We start from the raw sequence: 15,000 nt of genomic DNA on the forward strand, positions 1-15,000 counted from the left end.
AAAATACATTATATTATTATATATATTATAATATTATTATTATTATAAATAATATTTGTATTTATTTATTCACTCTGGACACAAGATGACCGTATATGTTTTGGGCATGTGATACAGGCTACAGCACAATACTGCAGGTATTTTAAATGAACAGTAATAATCAGTATGTGAATAATTTTAGTATCTCTGGGTGTTGGGAACACACGGTTCTTACCTTAATGCATAACGCCGTCTTTGTCAAACCAATATTCAACTGCAACTGGTGTCATAATCAATAAATGGGAGAATCAGTGATGTCATGTCACCCAAATGAGACTATTTCAGGACATTATGTTTTTTGGATACGAGTCAAGAACATATTCCTTAGTACATTGATCCATAACGCCCTTCACATACACTGTTTACATTGTTGCCCTATTTAACCATTGCCTTATTGTCTGTTGTTTGCTGTGATTTTGCACTAGTTACCTCCTGCACCTCGTCTGTAACGGAGGCCACAGCATAAGAATTTCACACGTGTGAACTCGTACAACGGAGTGTCAATAACAAATCTTGAATCGTATTCACTTACAGGAGTGACTAATGAAGGTTTTGTTTTTACTTACAGGAGTGACTAATGAAGGTTTTGTTCTTGGATCGTCACTACAGTGGCCGTTGCTCTATTCAGATGGTTTTAGTGGAGGGAGGGTGGTAGTATGTGCAGCTTACAGTTTGGTGTTTGTGCGAGCCTTTATGAGGAAGTTCTGCATTACTTACATCAAGGACAGATAAGGAAAGTCCAACAAAGGACTTTGACACACTTCATAGATCCTAATCTTGGAACGAGTCAAGAATTGGGTCAACATTAAGATTAGGTTATTATGTTGGGTTAAGCAGGGTGGGCAACATGTAAAATACCCCCCCCCCCCCCACACACACACACACACACACACACTGCAATAGTCTCATTTATCTACAGCTATTGTTGTGTTGCGCAATCATGCACGATTGATGTTTTTCCATAACTGCAGATTCAACCCTGATCCTGTTGATAATTGAAGAACTTATGTAATGCAAGTAATGACAGTGTGTTTGATTTAGTAGCCTAACTTTAATGTGATTACTGGAATTAGGAGCAGTAATGCCTTACACTACTCGTTAGATAAATGTAATGTGATTACAGTAATGCCACTTTGTAATGCGTTACGCCCAACACCGGTCATTGTCAGTAGTGTCGCTCTATTGGTGTACAGCGCCGCCAATCAGTCAGACTGCGCTGCTGATTGGTCCTTACGTCGATCGATCGCGTGACTGCAGACGCTCCTCGCGCTGATTGGTTAAGCGCTTGGCGAGGTAGCTGCGTCAAGCGTCAAGCGAGACTAACGACAATATTACCGGAAGTCAGGCGATTTTGCCTTAACGTTAGTGTAATAAAAGCGAAGTCAAGTATCCACACAGTGTTGAGGGAGAACAATTAATCATTTGGTATCGGGTGTGCAATACAGGAAAAAAGTACTCACACATCTGCATTGTATGGTGGTGCATCGTGCATGGCATTTCCGTGTGGTAAAAAAAATCATGTTCGTCAAAACAGTTTTATTTTGAAGGTTCAAACCGGAAGTTATATTATTTAATTTGGCGAGTTTGATATATTGGTTGCTGTGGCCTAATATGACCGAACTACCGACACTTCTCTCCGGTTAGCCTAGGATAAGAGATATATAACAGCGGGCTGTGAGGATAGACTGGGCCTAAAGGAGAATTAGAAGAAGCATTTGCCTTTAAGCCTTAATCTGTCAACCCGACACATCCCGTGATTTGACCACCGAGGATCACAAGCTGCTCCCGTCCTGACCTGACTGATCATTTTTCACTCTTCCATGGGATAACGTTAGCCTGTAAACAATTACGTCTTTTTACAAACTATTTTCTGCTATTTTTGTTTAACTACTGTGGCGGATTCCATCCCAAACCCCATGGTGCTGCTGGATGTGATTTGCTGGATTTAAAGTGCAGTGATCAGTGGTTTGCCTGCAGTGACACAGGCAGGGGCATCGGGACTGCTGTGGTAAGAACCTGTTCATCTCAGAGGATTAGAATAACATAGCTAACGGGCTGACACTGTTACAGCACCGATAGCATAGCTAGCTAACTGTTAGCACGATGCTAACATGCTGATCAGTACAATATACAATCCATGATCAGTACACATTTATTCTGGAAATTGCAAATTCACTCTCGTTTAACGTTCACTGCCCAAGTTACTATATTTGACATGTAAAACGTTACGCATTTGATATTACCGTATTTTAATAACCAGCTAACGCTATAAAATGGTCAGCAAATGTATGGGGGTGTGAGCAACCTGTCAGGCGGCGTTTTAGTAACGTTATTTGGTGTTAAATTGCGATATAAACACATATGGGTTAGATTACTTTTGATAATTATCTTATAGCGCTACATATCTCTGAAACATGTGTGGCCGCTGTTTGGGCCCATAGCCTCACGTTGGCTTTAAATCAATGAAAGGAGAGGAGATAGCGGGAGGCAAACAGGCGTTTATGAAGCGTTTGATGATTGTGCGCCGAGGTTGACGCAGGCTGGGACGCAGGATGACAGGATGCTGTCTGGGGCAGCAGGCGAGCATCAGTGCCGCTGTAATGCCTTAACGGTTCTAACGGTACGCCATTAAACATGTCAGTTAATGTTTCCTTGTCGGTAGTTTAGCCTACATACAGATATATACTGGATGCGTTTGACCAGTCATCAGCGTCTTCCAGTCAATTCGGCGTAGAGACTAATCCATTATGCAGCACTTTATTTTATTTCTCTGGAATCGAATGTGTTTTCTAATTGGCCCATGCTGCTCACTATAACGCCACTGAGCTATATCGATATAGCTATGTCGATGGCTGACGCCCACCACCACGGTGTATTTCGGGGTGGGAGAGATAACCTCGCATCAGAGAGCCTGGTACCCATTATTACTACAGGGAATGATCATCCGCCCTAAGACCCGGAAGTTCCTGTGGTCTTTCCGCTTTGTCCCCCACAGAAGGATGGATTCATATGCTGGTGTTAGTTCATTTTATTTGTGTAGCTACATAGCTAGATAACATGGATCACATTTATTTACGTTACTATGACGCCCTGTTTTCATAGCAGAATTGTGTTTTTTTTAGAGATGCATCCACATTCTTTCAGTTCCCATCCGATTCCGATACCTGAACCCAAGGAGCTGCAGCCTCCATAGTAGCTGGCTCCTCCTACTGTGACACAGTTGTTTCATGCAGGAATATCATTTTAACAGCCCCGCCTATATTACTGGCTTCTGTAGGGAGATCATTATATCTTTGGATCAGCAAATCGGACGTCGGAGACGGGTGGGAGAGCTCAACCCCCCAATTTCCTTATGGAACGCTGTGTGACCCTCATTCAGAGTGGATCACACAGGACCGGAGAACAGGAGAACATATGGGGCTAGGTTAGGGTTGTATATGGGCTGTATGTAAATATCAATAGGGTTAGCCTACTTGCTGTGTGACTGTTGGTAAAATCCCCAAGTCATGTTACAGCTGATACAGTAGACCAGGTTCTCAAACTGTTTCACATCAAGGAGCCTTAAACTGACACAAATTAGACCACGGGCAGACCCCCATTAGATAAGACTTTGGCCCAGGGTCCCCATCGGATACGTTTTTAGCTTTTAGATGTTTTATTACAGAAAGTGTTTGAAACCCATGACAAAAATAGTCCTACATTCTGCCATTGTGTTACTATGGATGGAATTATAGTGAAAATAAATAATCCCCCTTTTGCTGGTGACCCCCTGCAACCCCCTCAAGGACCCCACTTTGAGAACAACTGCAGTAGACTATGCACCATTGTGAATAAGCAAGTCAACATTAAACGGACTGAATTTTGAATGGCGTTTGGCGTGACACTCGCAAGCCATGAGGACAACCAGCCATTCACAGCCACTCACACCCTACAATAGCAGTGTGTGATCAGACACAGTTAGATGATTCATTCCATAGACTCAGCTCACACCCTGAAGTGGTTCATTTCTCTCGGGCCTGTCTGTCTGTCTGTCGCTGCGGGTGCCATGCAGTGTGGTTGGTTGCCTGGCTATGCAGACGATCCCCCAGGCAACTAATGCTGTAACTGTGTGTAATGCTCATGTAGCACAGAAGTACAACATGCAGTGTGTGGTCAATATTGTATTTCTGTTATGAATGATCTGCCTCTGATATGATATGATGGTTATATGATGCAGTTTGTTATTTAACTCTACTGAGTTAACACATCAGTCTGATACAGTATCAGGCTATATTCATTGTAGATTTGATCTAGCCTACTGCACTGATCAGGCTTTAACCTGGCTGAGAGTCCTGATATGTGCATGATTTCTTTCTTATTATTATTATCATGGGTTTTAATAGATACTTTTTGGTCCCTTGCACGCAAACACCTAAATACTTTTTAGGATTTTTTTTTAAATCATGAAACTAGAGAAATTTTAAAATATGGAACATGGGTATAAAATCATCAGTCAGCAGCTCAGTCCAAAAGGTGTCAGCCTTCAAAATCCCACCGTGTTCAAAACCTAGTGGAAATAGTCATTTGCTTGTCATGATGGTAGATGAGCACTGGATTGAGAATGAGTGTATTTATAATATACTGCATAGATACTCACAGAATGTAACATTATTATTGGGGACTACGGATGTAAATTAGCATTAGCTAACTCCGGCATATTTACCTACATGTTTTCGTATATAGAGGCTTCTGTATTTCTGAACATGTTCATTAATGTGCATTGTCCCGTCACAATAAACCAATAAAGTAAAGTAAAGTAAAGTAACATTAATCCATTTGATGACAATTTATTATTGTATCTTTAATTTACCGATGTTGGTTTTTGAAGGCAGATGCAAATATTTTTGGATCAGAGCTGCTGATAGCTGATATTTTGTGCCAATATTCAAGCCAGAATTTCCACAAAGTCAACAAAAGTGTTTTCTTGTCAGGAGGAAAAGTCAATAAAACAGCATTTTCTTTAGACCGTCATGGCACTGACTCTAAAACTCTCCACTGAAACACAGGCTACTACAATATGACTAATAACTTCTCCTGTAATAATGTGATCAGAGAGGAACCACCATCATATTAGAGGTGGATAGGCACTGACTACATTTACATGGACTGCAATAATACTACCGTCAATCTCGTTTTATTAATGACCCCAAAACACCATGACATGACAATATACAACTCGGTCGGCCACACAATGCACAAGATATATCGGAAATATGACTTTGACCCATCTAAAATCATGTAACTCATGACCCGTCTCTGACCTAGTTCCGGTGTTCCGCCTGTTGCTAATTTAGTCTTCCTACATGAAATGCTGTTGTAGTGAAGACCAGCGTCGTTGTAGGCTACTTGGCTCGGGGCTGTAATGTAAATATGTGACGTGAGTCACATGATTTTAGATGGGTCAAAGTCATATTTCCGGTGTATTTTGCTCATTCTATGGCCAGACGAGTTGTAATATATTGTCATGTCATGTCATCATGTCATGGTGTTTTGGGGTCATTAATAAACTAGATTGATTCTGTTATTTTTCTATAAGTTTTTGGGTTATTGCTATTTCACATTGAAGTCAACGGGGAGATGCTTGTGTTTTCTCCCTAAAAGGGGGCGGGGCCTAATTGCCGATCTGATGTATGGCTATAACCTTATTCCTGTTAAGGTAATGAGAAGGTATTGTCTTAATTGGGTTAATATTGGAATATTGCAGTCCATGTAAACATAGTCACTGACTGATTGATATCTGATGTTTAACAATAGGCCTATTGGTCCCATATATTGGTGTGTGGTTTAAATAAGCAGATTTACTTTGTCTTCCTCCCCATCTCTCCCCTCTTCCTCCCTACCTCCCTATTTCCCATGCGTCCCCCTTCCTCACCTCTTCCTCTCTTCCTCACCTCTTTCCCTCCTCACGCTCTCTTCTCCTCTTCCTCTCTTCCTCACCTCTTCCTCTTCCTCACGCTCTCTTCTCCTCTTCCTCTCTTCCTCACCTCTTCCTCACCTCTTCCTCTTCCTCACGCTCTCGTCTCCTCTTCCTCTCTTCCTCATGCCCCTCCCCCTCACAGGGATGGATAATGCTCATACTAAGACAGTGGAGGAGGTTCTGGGCTTCTTCAGTGTCAACGAGTCTACAGGCCTGAGCTGTGAGCAGCTGAGGAAGAGCAGGGAGCGATGGGGGCCCAACGGTACCACTGACCGCAACTACACATTCTATTTCATCATATAATATATATATATAATATATATAATTCATTTATTATATATTATATTCATGACCATCATCTATACAATCTTACATCAACTAGTTGCATCGTCTACACACTTTTCTCAAGGTTTCAATGTAACATGTAAGGACTTTTTCATAGATGTTCCATACAGTAGTCAAGTCAAGTTTATTTGTATAGCCCTAATTCACAAGCATGTCCCAGAGGGCTTCACAGGAAATATGTCTAGCTAATTCTAGCTGACACACCAGTAGCAAATTACAGTAGTAATGATAACACATTGAACAATTGATGGAGAAATATAGAAATATAGGAGAGAGCAGAGGAGAGAGCAGGAGAAGGGAGGGGGGAGCGGGGGGATGTGGGGGAGGAGAGAGCAGGGAGAGGGAGGGGGTGGGGAGGGAATAGGAAATGTGGGGGAGGAGACAACAGGGAAGGAGAGGTGGGGAAGGAGCAGGGGAAGGGGGAAAGAACAATGTAACAACATGTAACAACTTTTTCACAGATGTTCCATACAGCGTGCACCAAACAGATAACATTTTCCAAAATGTTAAAACATCCCAATGAATGAATTTAGTTTCATGCTGCACTTGTTTTATGTCAAAGTCTTATCAGCCCAAATCACACACAGTCGGGCTGCAGCAGAGAACAGAGATTCATCTAAATGGCATCAGTTCGGGGGCGGGGTTTGGTCAGTCATGTCTCCGCCCACAGGAAATGATGAATCAACACTTCTGAGTGAAATCCAAACGGTCTCGTCAACAGCAGCGCTCCGTCCAGACAGTCAACAGCAGCGCTCCGTCCAGACAAAACTGGACTCACTCAATCTACATCCTTCCCCTCTCCTGTCTCTTGGATTCTTTGGTACAAAATGATCACATACAGCCCATACTGTACTGAGTACATACTGTACTGAGTAGAGTACTGAGTACATACTGTACTGAGTACATACTGTACTGAGTAGAGTACTGAGTACATACTGTACTGAGTACATACTGTACTGAGTAGAGTACTGAGTACAGTACTGAGTACATACTGTACTCAGTACATACTGTACTGAGTACAGTATGGGCTGGGCTGTGCCCATACTGTACTGAGTAGAGTACTGAGTACAGTACTGAGTACATACTGTACTGAGTACAGTACTGAGTACATACAGTACTGAGTACATACTGTACTGAGTACAGTACTGAGTACATACTGTACTGAGTACATACTGTACTGAGTACATACAGTACTGAGTAGAGTACTGAGTAGAGTACTGAGTACATACAGTACTGAGTACATACAGTACTGAGTACAGTATGTACTCAGTACTGTATGTACTCAGTACAGTATGGGCACAGTATGGGCTGGGCTGGTAAATGTCATGTTGGATCTCAATCGTGGTTTTGGAGTACTGCTGGTTATTTATTGATGTAACGTTTATTTGTATAGGGTAGGGCTGCTCGATTAATCGAATTTTAATCTAGATTACGATTTGGGCTGTCCACGATTATGAAAACAAGATAATTGACATCAAACGATTTTGTCTCTCTCGTTCTGTCTTGTATTGTAAATCAAGCGCACCCCTTCCTTTGCTCGGCCCCTCCCCCAAAGCCCAAAGCACACCAGCTCGAGTTGTGACTGTCGTGTGAAGAGCCACATTTCACAGAAAGAGAGCCGCTGGTCGAGAAGAGAGGTGAAACAACGTATGTGGGGTGGAAACACTATGGTTTCGCCGAGTTTAAAGGTCCTTACACTGCGCATATCTTGCACTGTTTGTTCCAAGTCTGTGCCTGTGATTGACAGGTGGGTCAAAACTCGCATCGCAATTCCGTCCCAGCAAACATCATCTTGACCGCGACATCACCAGACGATAGAATTGTGGTTTGGCATCTACCATCTAAGTCTGACGTTCTCTCCACATTCCTCCAAAGTAACGTTTAGACTGTCACTTCAAAACAAAAAATATTGACCTCATATTGCTTTGAAAACACCACATGTAGGTGTCTTTTGTGTTTTTGTTGAATAAAAATGACATTTGATTGACAATTTACCTGTTGTGTGATCAGATACTCACAGTGTGACATGCACTCCACCTGCAATGACGACTTTTATTGAACGCCCTTTTCTTTTTTTAATATGAAAACACGTTTATGTCATATAAGTGCAAGTGTCTCTTGCTATGGGCTTGTATTTATCACAAACTTCCTGAATCCTGTGTCCCATTTCTCTTGCCGTAACTAAACGCAGTGTTGTGGGTTTTGGATGTGCTATGCTGTCTGCTAAAGTCACGTTGGTTATATTATCGTAAATTATATAAATATACCTGTCTCATCGCTGGTTGAAATCATGAAACAGAATTAGCGAGGCAGCTAGCCTATCAACGCAACTTCCAGTCGGGACCGTCAAAATGCTAAGTGCTCAATGTTAAGTATCTCTATATATGACCAAATCCGTAGCATTTGTAACTAATTCGGTGGCCTAATGGATAAGACACATGACTGCGAAGCGGGCGCCAAAAATCGTTGAATCTGGACACGTTGTGGGGAAGTAGAGGAATTACGTCGCTAAGATTTCCATTCAGAATATATAATTAGACCCTGACTAGATGTAGTGGTTTGACGTGCAGCAGACGGTCGTTATACGTGAAAATGTTTGCTGGGGTGCTGTATATTCGCATCGCTCCCGATGTGTAAGGACCTTAACTGATGTGTAACTTACACATCAAGAGTGATGCGAATATACAGCATGGAATTGCGATGCGAGTTTTGACCCACCTGTCAAGATATGCACGGTCGTGGCATCACCCTGCAACACGACCTCTCCCTCTGTTTAATCACTTGAAATCCACTCACAAAGTGGTCTATGACCAAGAAATAACGCTAAATGAACAAAAAGACAAAGTCCCATCTAGTTACTCCTGCCACAACACAGTCATCGATTCAGGACACTCTTTACAATGTGACCGCATTGATATGATGCATGAATATGCATTCAACAGCTAACGATCTCACAGATAAACATTAACAATAGCCTATTATGAACCTAAACGTAAGTCGCTTTGGATAAAACCATCTGCCAAATGAGTAATTTAATGTAGCCTAATGTAAACGAACGTTACTCAATAGCGTTCTCATTTGGTTAGATTTGAGGTTTAAGGACTACTAGTTCAGATGTTTACCAACATATTGAATTAATAGTTGCAGTTGGTTGTGGCAGTTCACTGCAACATAGTAGGCCTACATATACTGTATATTTATTTTAGTTTTTATTTTATTTCTAAATCTCTGCACTTTATTTATTTATTTATTTATTTATTTATTTATTTTCAATTATATCTAAAATCCAAAGACATCCAATGTTAAAAAGAAAAGCCAGTGTCAATGTTCAATAAATGCATGATGTTCTCAATGTCAATGATGTCAATAATCGTGTTAAATAATCGTGATCTCAATATCAATCAAAATAATCGTGATTATGATTTTTGCCATAATCGAGCAGCCCTAGTATAGGGACAGATACACATACATAGAACATTTAACAAGAAACGTCATATATGACATGTCATATTATGTCATGTATCACAACATTTATAGCCTAAGCTAATTTGCAATACCCGTCCCTAGATGGTTTTCTCCTGTAATGTAATTTCAGTTAATTACATTAATCTTGTAGCCTGATTAAAAGCATCCGGATCTGTGAACTCACATTCTGTTTGGTTCTGCGGTTCCGTCTGGCCTCCGGCCCGGGGCGGGGCATCTTCAGACCCTACAGAGTGTACGGGGCAATCAGGGACCTGCCTCGAAGTTGACATCATAACCGATCCAATCAGGACTGCTGCTGACAAAACAGTAATGGCTGCCTCCATGGCTCTCTGGCTCGAGCAGTTCGAGTTTGTAACACAGCTATAAGTGCAGTTATATATCTGTAGCAGAAATACTCAATAACGACGATTAAACAAGAACAGGAGTATGCAACAGCGGAGTTTCTTGGCGGAAAATACGTTATTTTTCGCTGTTGTTACAAGTGGATCTGGATTTGACTGAACCGGCGCTGATTGGCTGAAGGACCGGCTACTTCCACCCACTGAAAAGCACAGCTCAGATTCCAGACGGATCCACAGAACCACAATGTGAGTTCACCGATCCGGTTGTGGACTTTTGAGACGAGATGTGATGTCCACAGGTGGACTGGCACACTGTGCCTCATGTAATGTGATGTCCACAGGTGGACTGGCAAACTGTGCCTCATGTAAAGACAAAATAATCACCCCCAGGAAGTGGTGGCGGTGTGCACACTGCACAGTAGGGTTTATTCTCATTTCCCGGGAAATGAATGACGGGAAACCGGGAATTTTTGTTGTTGTATTTTTACATGCAAACATATTGGAATAGGCCTATATTTAGAAATATGCTGACAGTTTACTTTCTTAAAACATATAGCCGATGTTTTAAAAGAACATGTCATATATTTAGGCTACTGGCATTATCTTTGATAATGTCAGTTTTTGATTATGGTGATGTGATTTACATGTATGCCTCTCCATCCGTCTTAAAGCCTCTTGATGCTGTATATCATAGCGCTCTACGTTTTGTTACAGGTGATGCTTTCAGTACACATCATTGTATTCTGTACGAAAATGTGGGTTGGTCCTCCCTGTCGGAGCGTAGAGATCAGCACTGTCTGATATTTATTTATAAAGCATTAATTGGGAAACTTCCACCTTACTTATCCGCACTCCTTTCTTGTAACAGTGGAGGTTATCAAACACGATCGCGGTCCTATATCAGACTGTCTGTCCCACGGGTGCGAACCGAACAAGGAAAGACCGCTTTTTCTTGGTTCGCCCCCAACAGATGGAATGTGCTCCAGGAAAACTTAAAAATGGATAATTTGATCCCGCTTGCTTCTTTTAAAGCACTTTTAGAAAGCATTCCTCGCAAGGTGTGTTCATGTTTTATTTGAAATTATTTAATTATGCTCTTGATGCTTGTTATTGTCTGCTGTGTTAACCTGTAATTTTGTAACTGCTGTATATGTTCTTTGTACACCAGGGCTCCCTTGTAAATGAGAGCTTGCTCTCAAGGGACTCTCCCTGTATAAATAAAGGTAAAATAAATTGTAAAGCCCAATTTATGCTTTGTCGACACTTTTGAAACCGTCGCCGACAGAAATAAGAACTTGTGTTGGCGAGCAGCAGTGTCTGCTACCTGGTGAAATGTCTAGTGTCGCTGACTACGACACATATTATTTTTATCAGCCTGTCCTTGATGTATGACTTCGTGAAAATCACAAAGAACGTCGTGACCAATTTCCCAGAGAGAGAGGAGGTGAGTTGTGTGGTTGTGTGTCGTTTATCTGCGGCTGCAGCCAAGTGCATTACATCTTGCCTCCGAGGTGGTTTCACTGTGCGTTCCCTCTCTTCTCTTGGCTGTCTTCACTTATAGCGTTCGAGTGTCACGTGACCGTTGAACTGCGGCGAACGTTCACTGAAGTATAAATGCAACACCATGAGCGACACTTTCTTTTTCGTCTGCGACCATGTGCTGAGCGACACTTTCTAATAAGTATAAATTAAGCTTAAGTCATAAAATGATCACGATGTTAGGCATTTCGGAGACATCAATCAGTGAATCGATCAAGCAACAATCAATCAATTTGATATAAGTTATTTCAAGGCAGATTTTAAGATGAAATACCTTAGCTTCTCCTACAACAATGCTACAGCCAGTCATTTGAAATTTGATTACCGTATATCGTTTGCAGAGTGGAATTAATTTCTGATTTTATTTTGGCGTGTTTTGCGGCAGTGTGCCGGTGGAACACACAAAGCTTATTGCACCAAGCCTAATTAATAAATACAAAGCCCACAATGTTTCTTTTATTATATATATAATATATTATACATATACACTTATATACACTTCTGACCTGCTTGAGGGGATTGTGCCTTGACCGTTAGTCTCGCTGGCCAGCCTCCCCTCCCGTGAGAGTCGTCTGGCTGCACGGAAACAGGCAACAGGGATAAGCCCTCCCCTGCTCTACAGCTGCTGTCTCATTGGAGCGACTGTTTCAGTCGCGGCCGGATGTCCGCTCCCGGCTTATTACAAACTCTGTCATTGGCTCCGACCATGTCAATCAGAGTGGCTTCCGCTCCCTCCTCCCTGTGTGTCGCTGTAAATAGTGCCGCGCCGCCTCAGTGAAAACAACAACGCTAACTAGCTAGCAAGCTAACGGCAGAAACCTACACGCTAGCTCGTTGCTACACGCTGAAAATGGCAAGTTGGATTGTCGGAAACTATTTTCCAAGGGCACTGCCGCTAAGCGCCGTCCATCACAATCCCACTATGGAGACCTGCGGCGCCAGACTCCTCTCACAGAAGGGAGGGGAGTCTGGCCAGCGAGACTACTTGACTGTTAATGCAGTAGCCTCTAGCCTCTAGCCTCTAGCCTCTAGCCTCTCTAGCCTCTAGCCTCTCTAGCCTCTAGCCTCTAGCCTCTAGCCTCTAGCCTCTAGCCTCTAGCCTGCTCCAGCACCCTGCAAACTTCACCAGCGCTGAAATCAGCCCAGCCCAGCCGTGCGCCCTCACTTCCTGTGCCCCAGGTTTGCCAATGGACAGGATGGTCTGCTTGTAAAAAAAAAAAGATATATATATTTATATATTTGCTAATTGATTACTTCAATTGTTATGCTTCCAACTCAGTGTAGTTTTTGAAAAGTTGTCTCCGTCTCAAGATCTTTGACTATGGATCAATTCTACAATAATATTTTTTCTTCTCTTCCCCATCCCTTCTGTTTGTCTCTCTCTCTTCTGCTCCCCAGAACTGCCGGCTGAGGAGGGTGAGTCATTGCTCTCTCTCTCTGTCTTTCTATGTAGGCCTCTTTTTCTGTCTTGCTCTCTCTATCCCTGTTCCACCCTTTCTTTCTCTCTTTCTTTCTCTCTCTCTCTTTCTCTCTCTCTCTTTCTCTCTCTCTCTCTCTCTCCCCCTCTCTCTCTCTCTCTCCCCCTCTCTCTCTCTCTCTCCCCCTCTCTCTCTCTCTCTCTCTCTCATGGTGTCCTTGATGTCTCTGTCCAGGGAAGTCACTTTGGGAGCTGGTCATGGAACAGTTTGAGGATCTGTTGGTTCGGATCTTGCTGCTGGCCGCATGCATCTCCTTTGTAAGGAAACACACGCAAAAGCAAACATGCACACTCACAGACAGTAAACAAACATGCACACTCACAGACAGTAAACAAACATGCACACTCACACTCACAGACAGTAAGCACTTGTAAACTTGTTACTGTTTAGCCTGTTGAATCGTTCAATTTCAGCCCAATTATGGCAAATTCTGCAGTATTCAATGTTTTACAGTTGATTTCATTTTTATTGGTCAATTCCGTCCAAGTTTCCGCGATCACGGATTTCATATGTCTCTAGATTTAAGCTATCTTCAAAATTTGACCATCTTCACGGCAAGAAAATACAAAAAGTACAAGAAGACAGTATAAAAGCCTCTGAACCATGGAACACTAAAGCTATCCACTGAAATACTACTCTAATAACAATATATATATATTTTTTTTATACTTAGTTTTTATTCAGTTTTTCCATTTTTAAATGCAAAGGAACAGACATACAAATACAGTACACAAGACAGAGACAGACATTAGTATACATCACAGGTATGGGTGTATTAAAATGCAGTCCATATAATCTTGTCTTTTCAGTGTCCATAGTCTCCATTCCCAGATGACCGGGTTTGTTATTGTCTTTTCTTTGTGTGTAAAGAAAAGACATACAGCATGACAATCAGTTCAAAATTATAGAAGACAATAGACAAATTAAAGCAAAAGAAGAAATAAAATTAATAGCCTACTACAGGTGTTGTTCACTACACTCTAGGCAAAGCAAAATACAAAATAATTGGTGACCACGTCTTCAAGAATGCATCTGTCTTTAATTGTAACCTTGCAGTTATTTCCTCCATCTGATAAACATCTTTAACCTTCTCCTTCCATTGTATTATCATGGGGGGCTGTGGTCTCAGCCAAGAGATTGTGATCATTTTCTTAGCGGTTAACAGAAGGACTCTAAGTATTCGTTTCAAGTTATTATTTCCCATATCTTCTGGTATTATTCCTAATAAATAGTAAGATGGTTCCAAGGGTAATCCAATCCCTAGACAGTTCTTAATTTCTGTTTGTATGTTCTGCCAATAATCCTCTAATTTTGGGCAGTGGAACTATTACAAATTCAAATACAATACTAATAGGTCTTGAAGGAGCACATCCATCTTCCTCACATCTAGTTTACAGAATTGCTGTGGGTTGCATACAAGACAACAATCACATCCCATGGGGATTATCACATGGAGAGAGCGGGAGAGGAAAAATTAAACAAAAACTAAAACAAAAACAAAACAAAAAACACAATATACAGAGTATATGGATCAACTGTAGGTTACCCCTCACAGAGGTCCCTTGATCTACCCAGATACAGAGACCATCTCATCCAGTGGTTGACAAATTTGTCCATGCATAATCTCAAAGAAAAGGTCATACTTTCCATGTTATAAATTTCCTTTACAATCCCTATCCACTCTGATTTTGTTGGAGGTTCTACATTCAACCACTTCCTCGTTATAGCTTTTTTACTGGCTGCAAGCAGTATGTGGAGAAGGTATCTATCATGTGAATTGAGCTTGTGCGGTATATTACATAAGTAAATTGTACTA

At 41.7% G+C, this 15,000-nt stretch overlaps 2 protein-coding genes across 2 annotated transcripts in view; both read left to right on the top strand.

Annotated features, from left to right (window-relative positions):
* Window positions 1-253, top strand: part of pold4 (DNA polymerase delta 4, accessory subunit) — a gene marked incomplete at its 5' end in the record, with an annotated part of 5,669 nt that extends 5,416 nt beyond the window's left edge. The window contains one exon of the mRNA XM_083656078.1: window positions 1-253. This exon is cut by the window's left edge and continues 245 nt beyond it.
* A 1,659-nt stretch (window positions 254-1,912) lies between these two features.
* Window positions 1,913-15,000, top strand: part of LOC310793649 (sarcoplasmic/endoplasmic reticulum calcium ATPase 2) — a gene marked incomplete at its 3' end in the record, with an annotated part of 71,901 nt that continues 58,813 nt past the window's right edge. Inside the window, exons 1-4 of the mRNA XM_083655495.1 lie at window positions 1,913-2,047; window positions 6,138-6,257; window positions 13,105-13,122; window positions 13,359-13,441. Of these exons, the coding sequence (XP_083511621.1) occupies window positions 6,140-6,257; window positions 13,105-13,122; window positions 13,359-13,441 (219 nt within the window). The 5' untranslated portion in view covers window positions 1,913-2,047; window positions 6,138-6,139. The remainder of the gene's footprint in view (window positions 2,048-6,137; window positions 6,258-13,104; window positions 13,123-13,358; window positions 13,442-15,000) is intronic.

This window comes from Poromitra crassiceps (assembly GCF_964638095.1).
Source record: "Poromitra crassiceps genome assembly, chromosome: 19".
Taxonomy (NCBI): Eukaryota; Metazoa; Chordata; class Actinopteri; order Beryciformes; family Melamphaidae; genus Poromitra; species Poromitra crassiceps.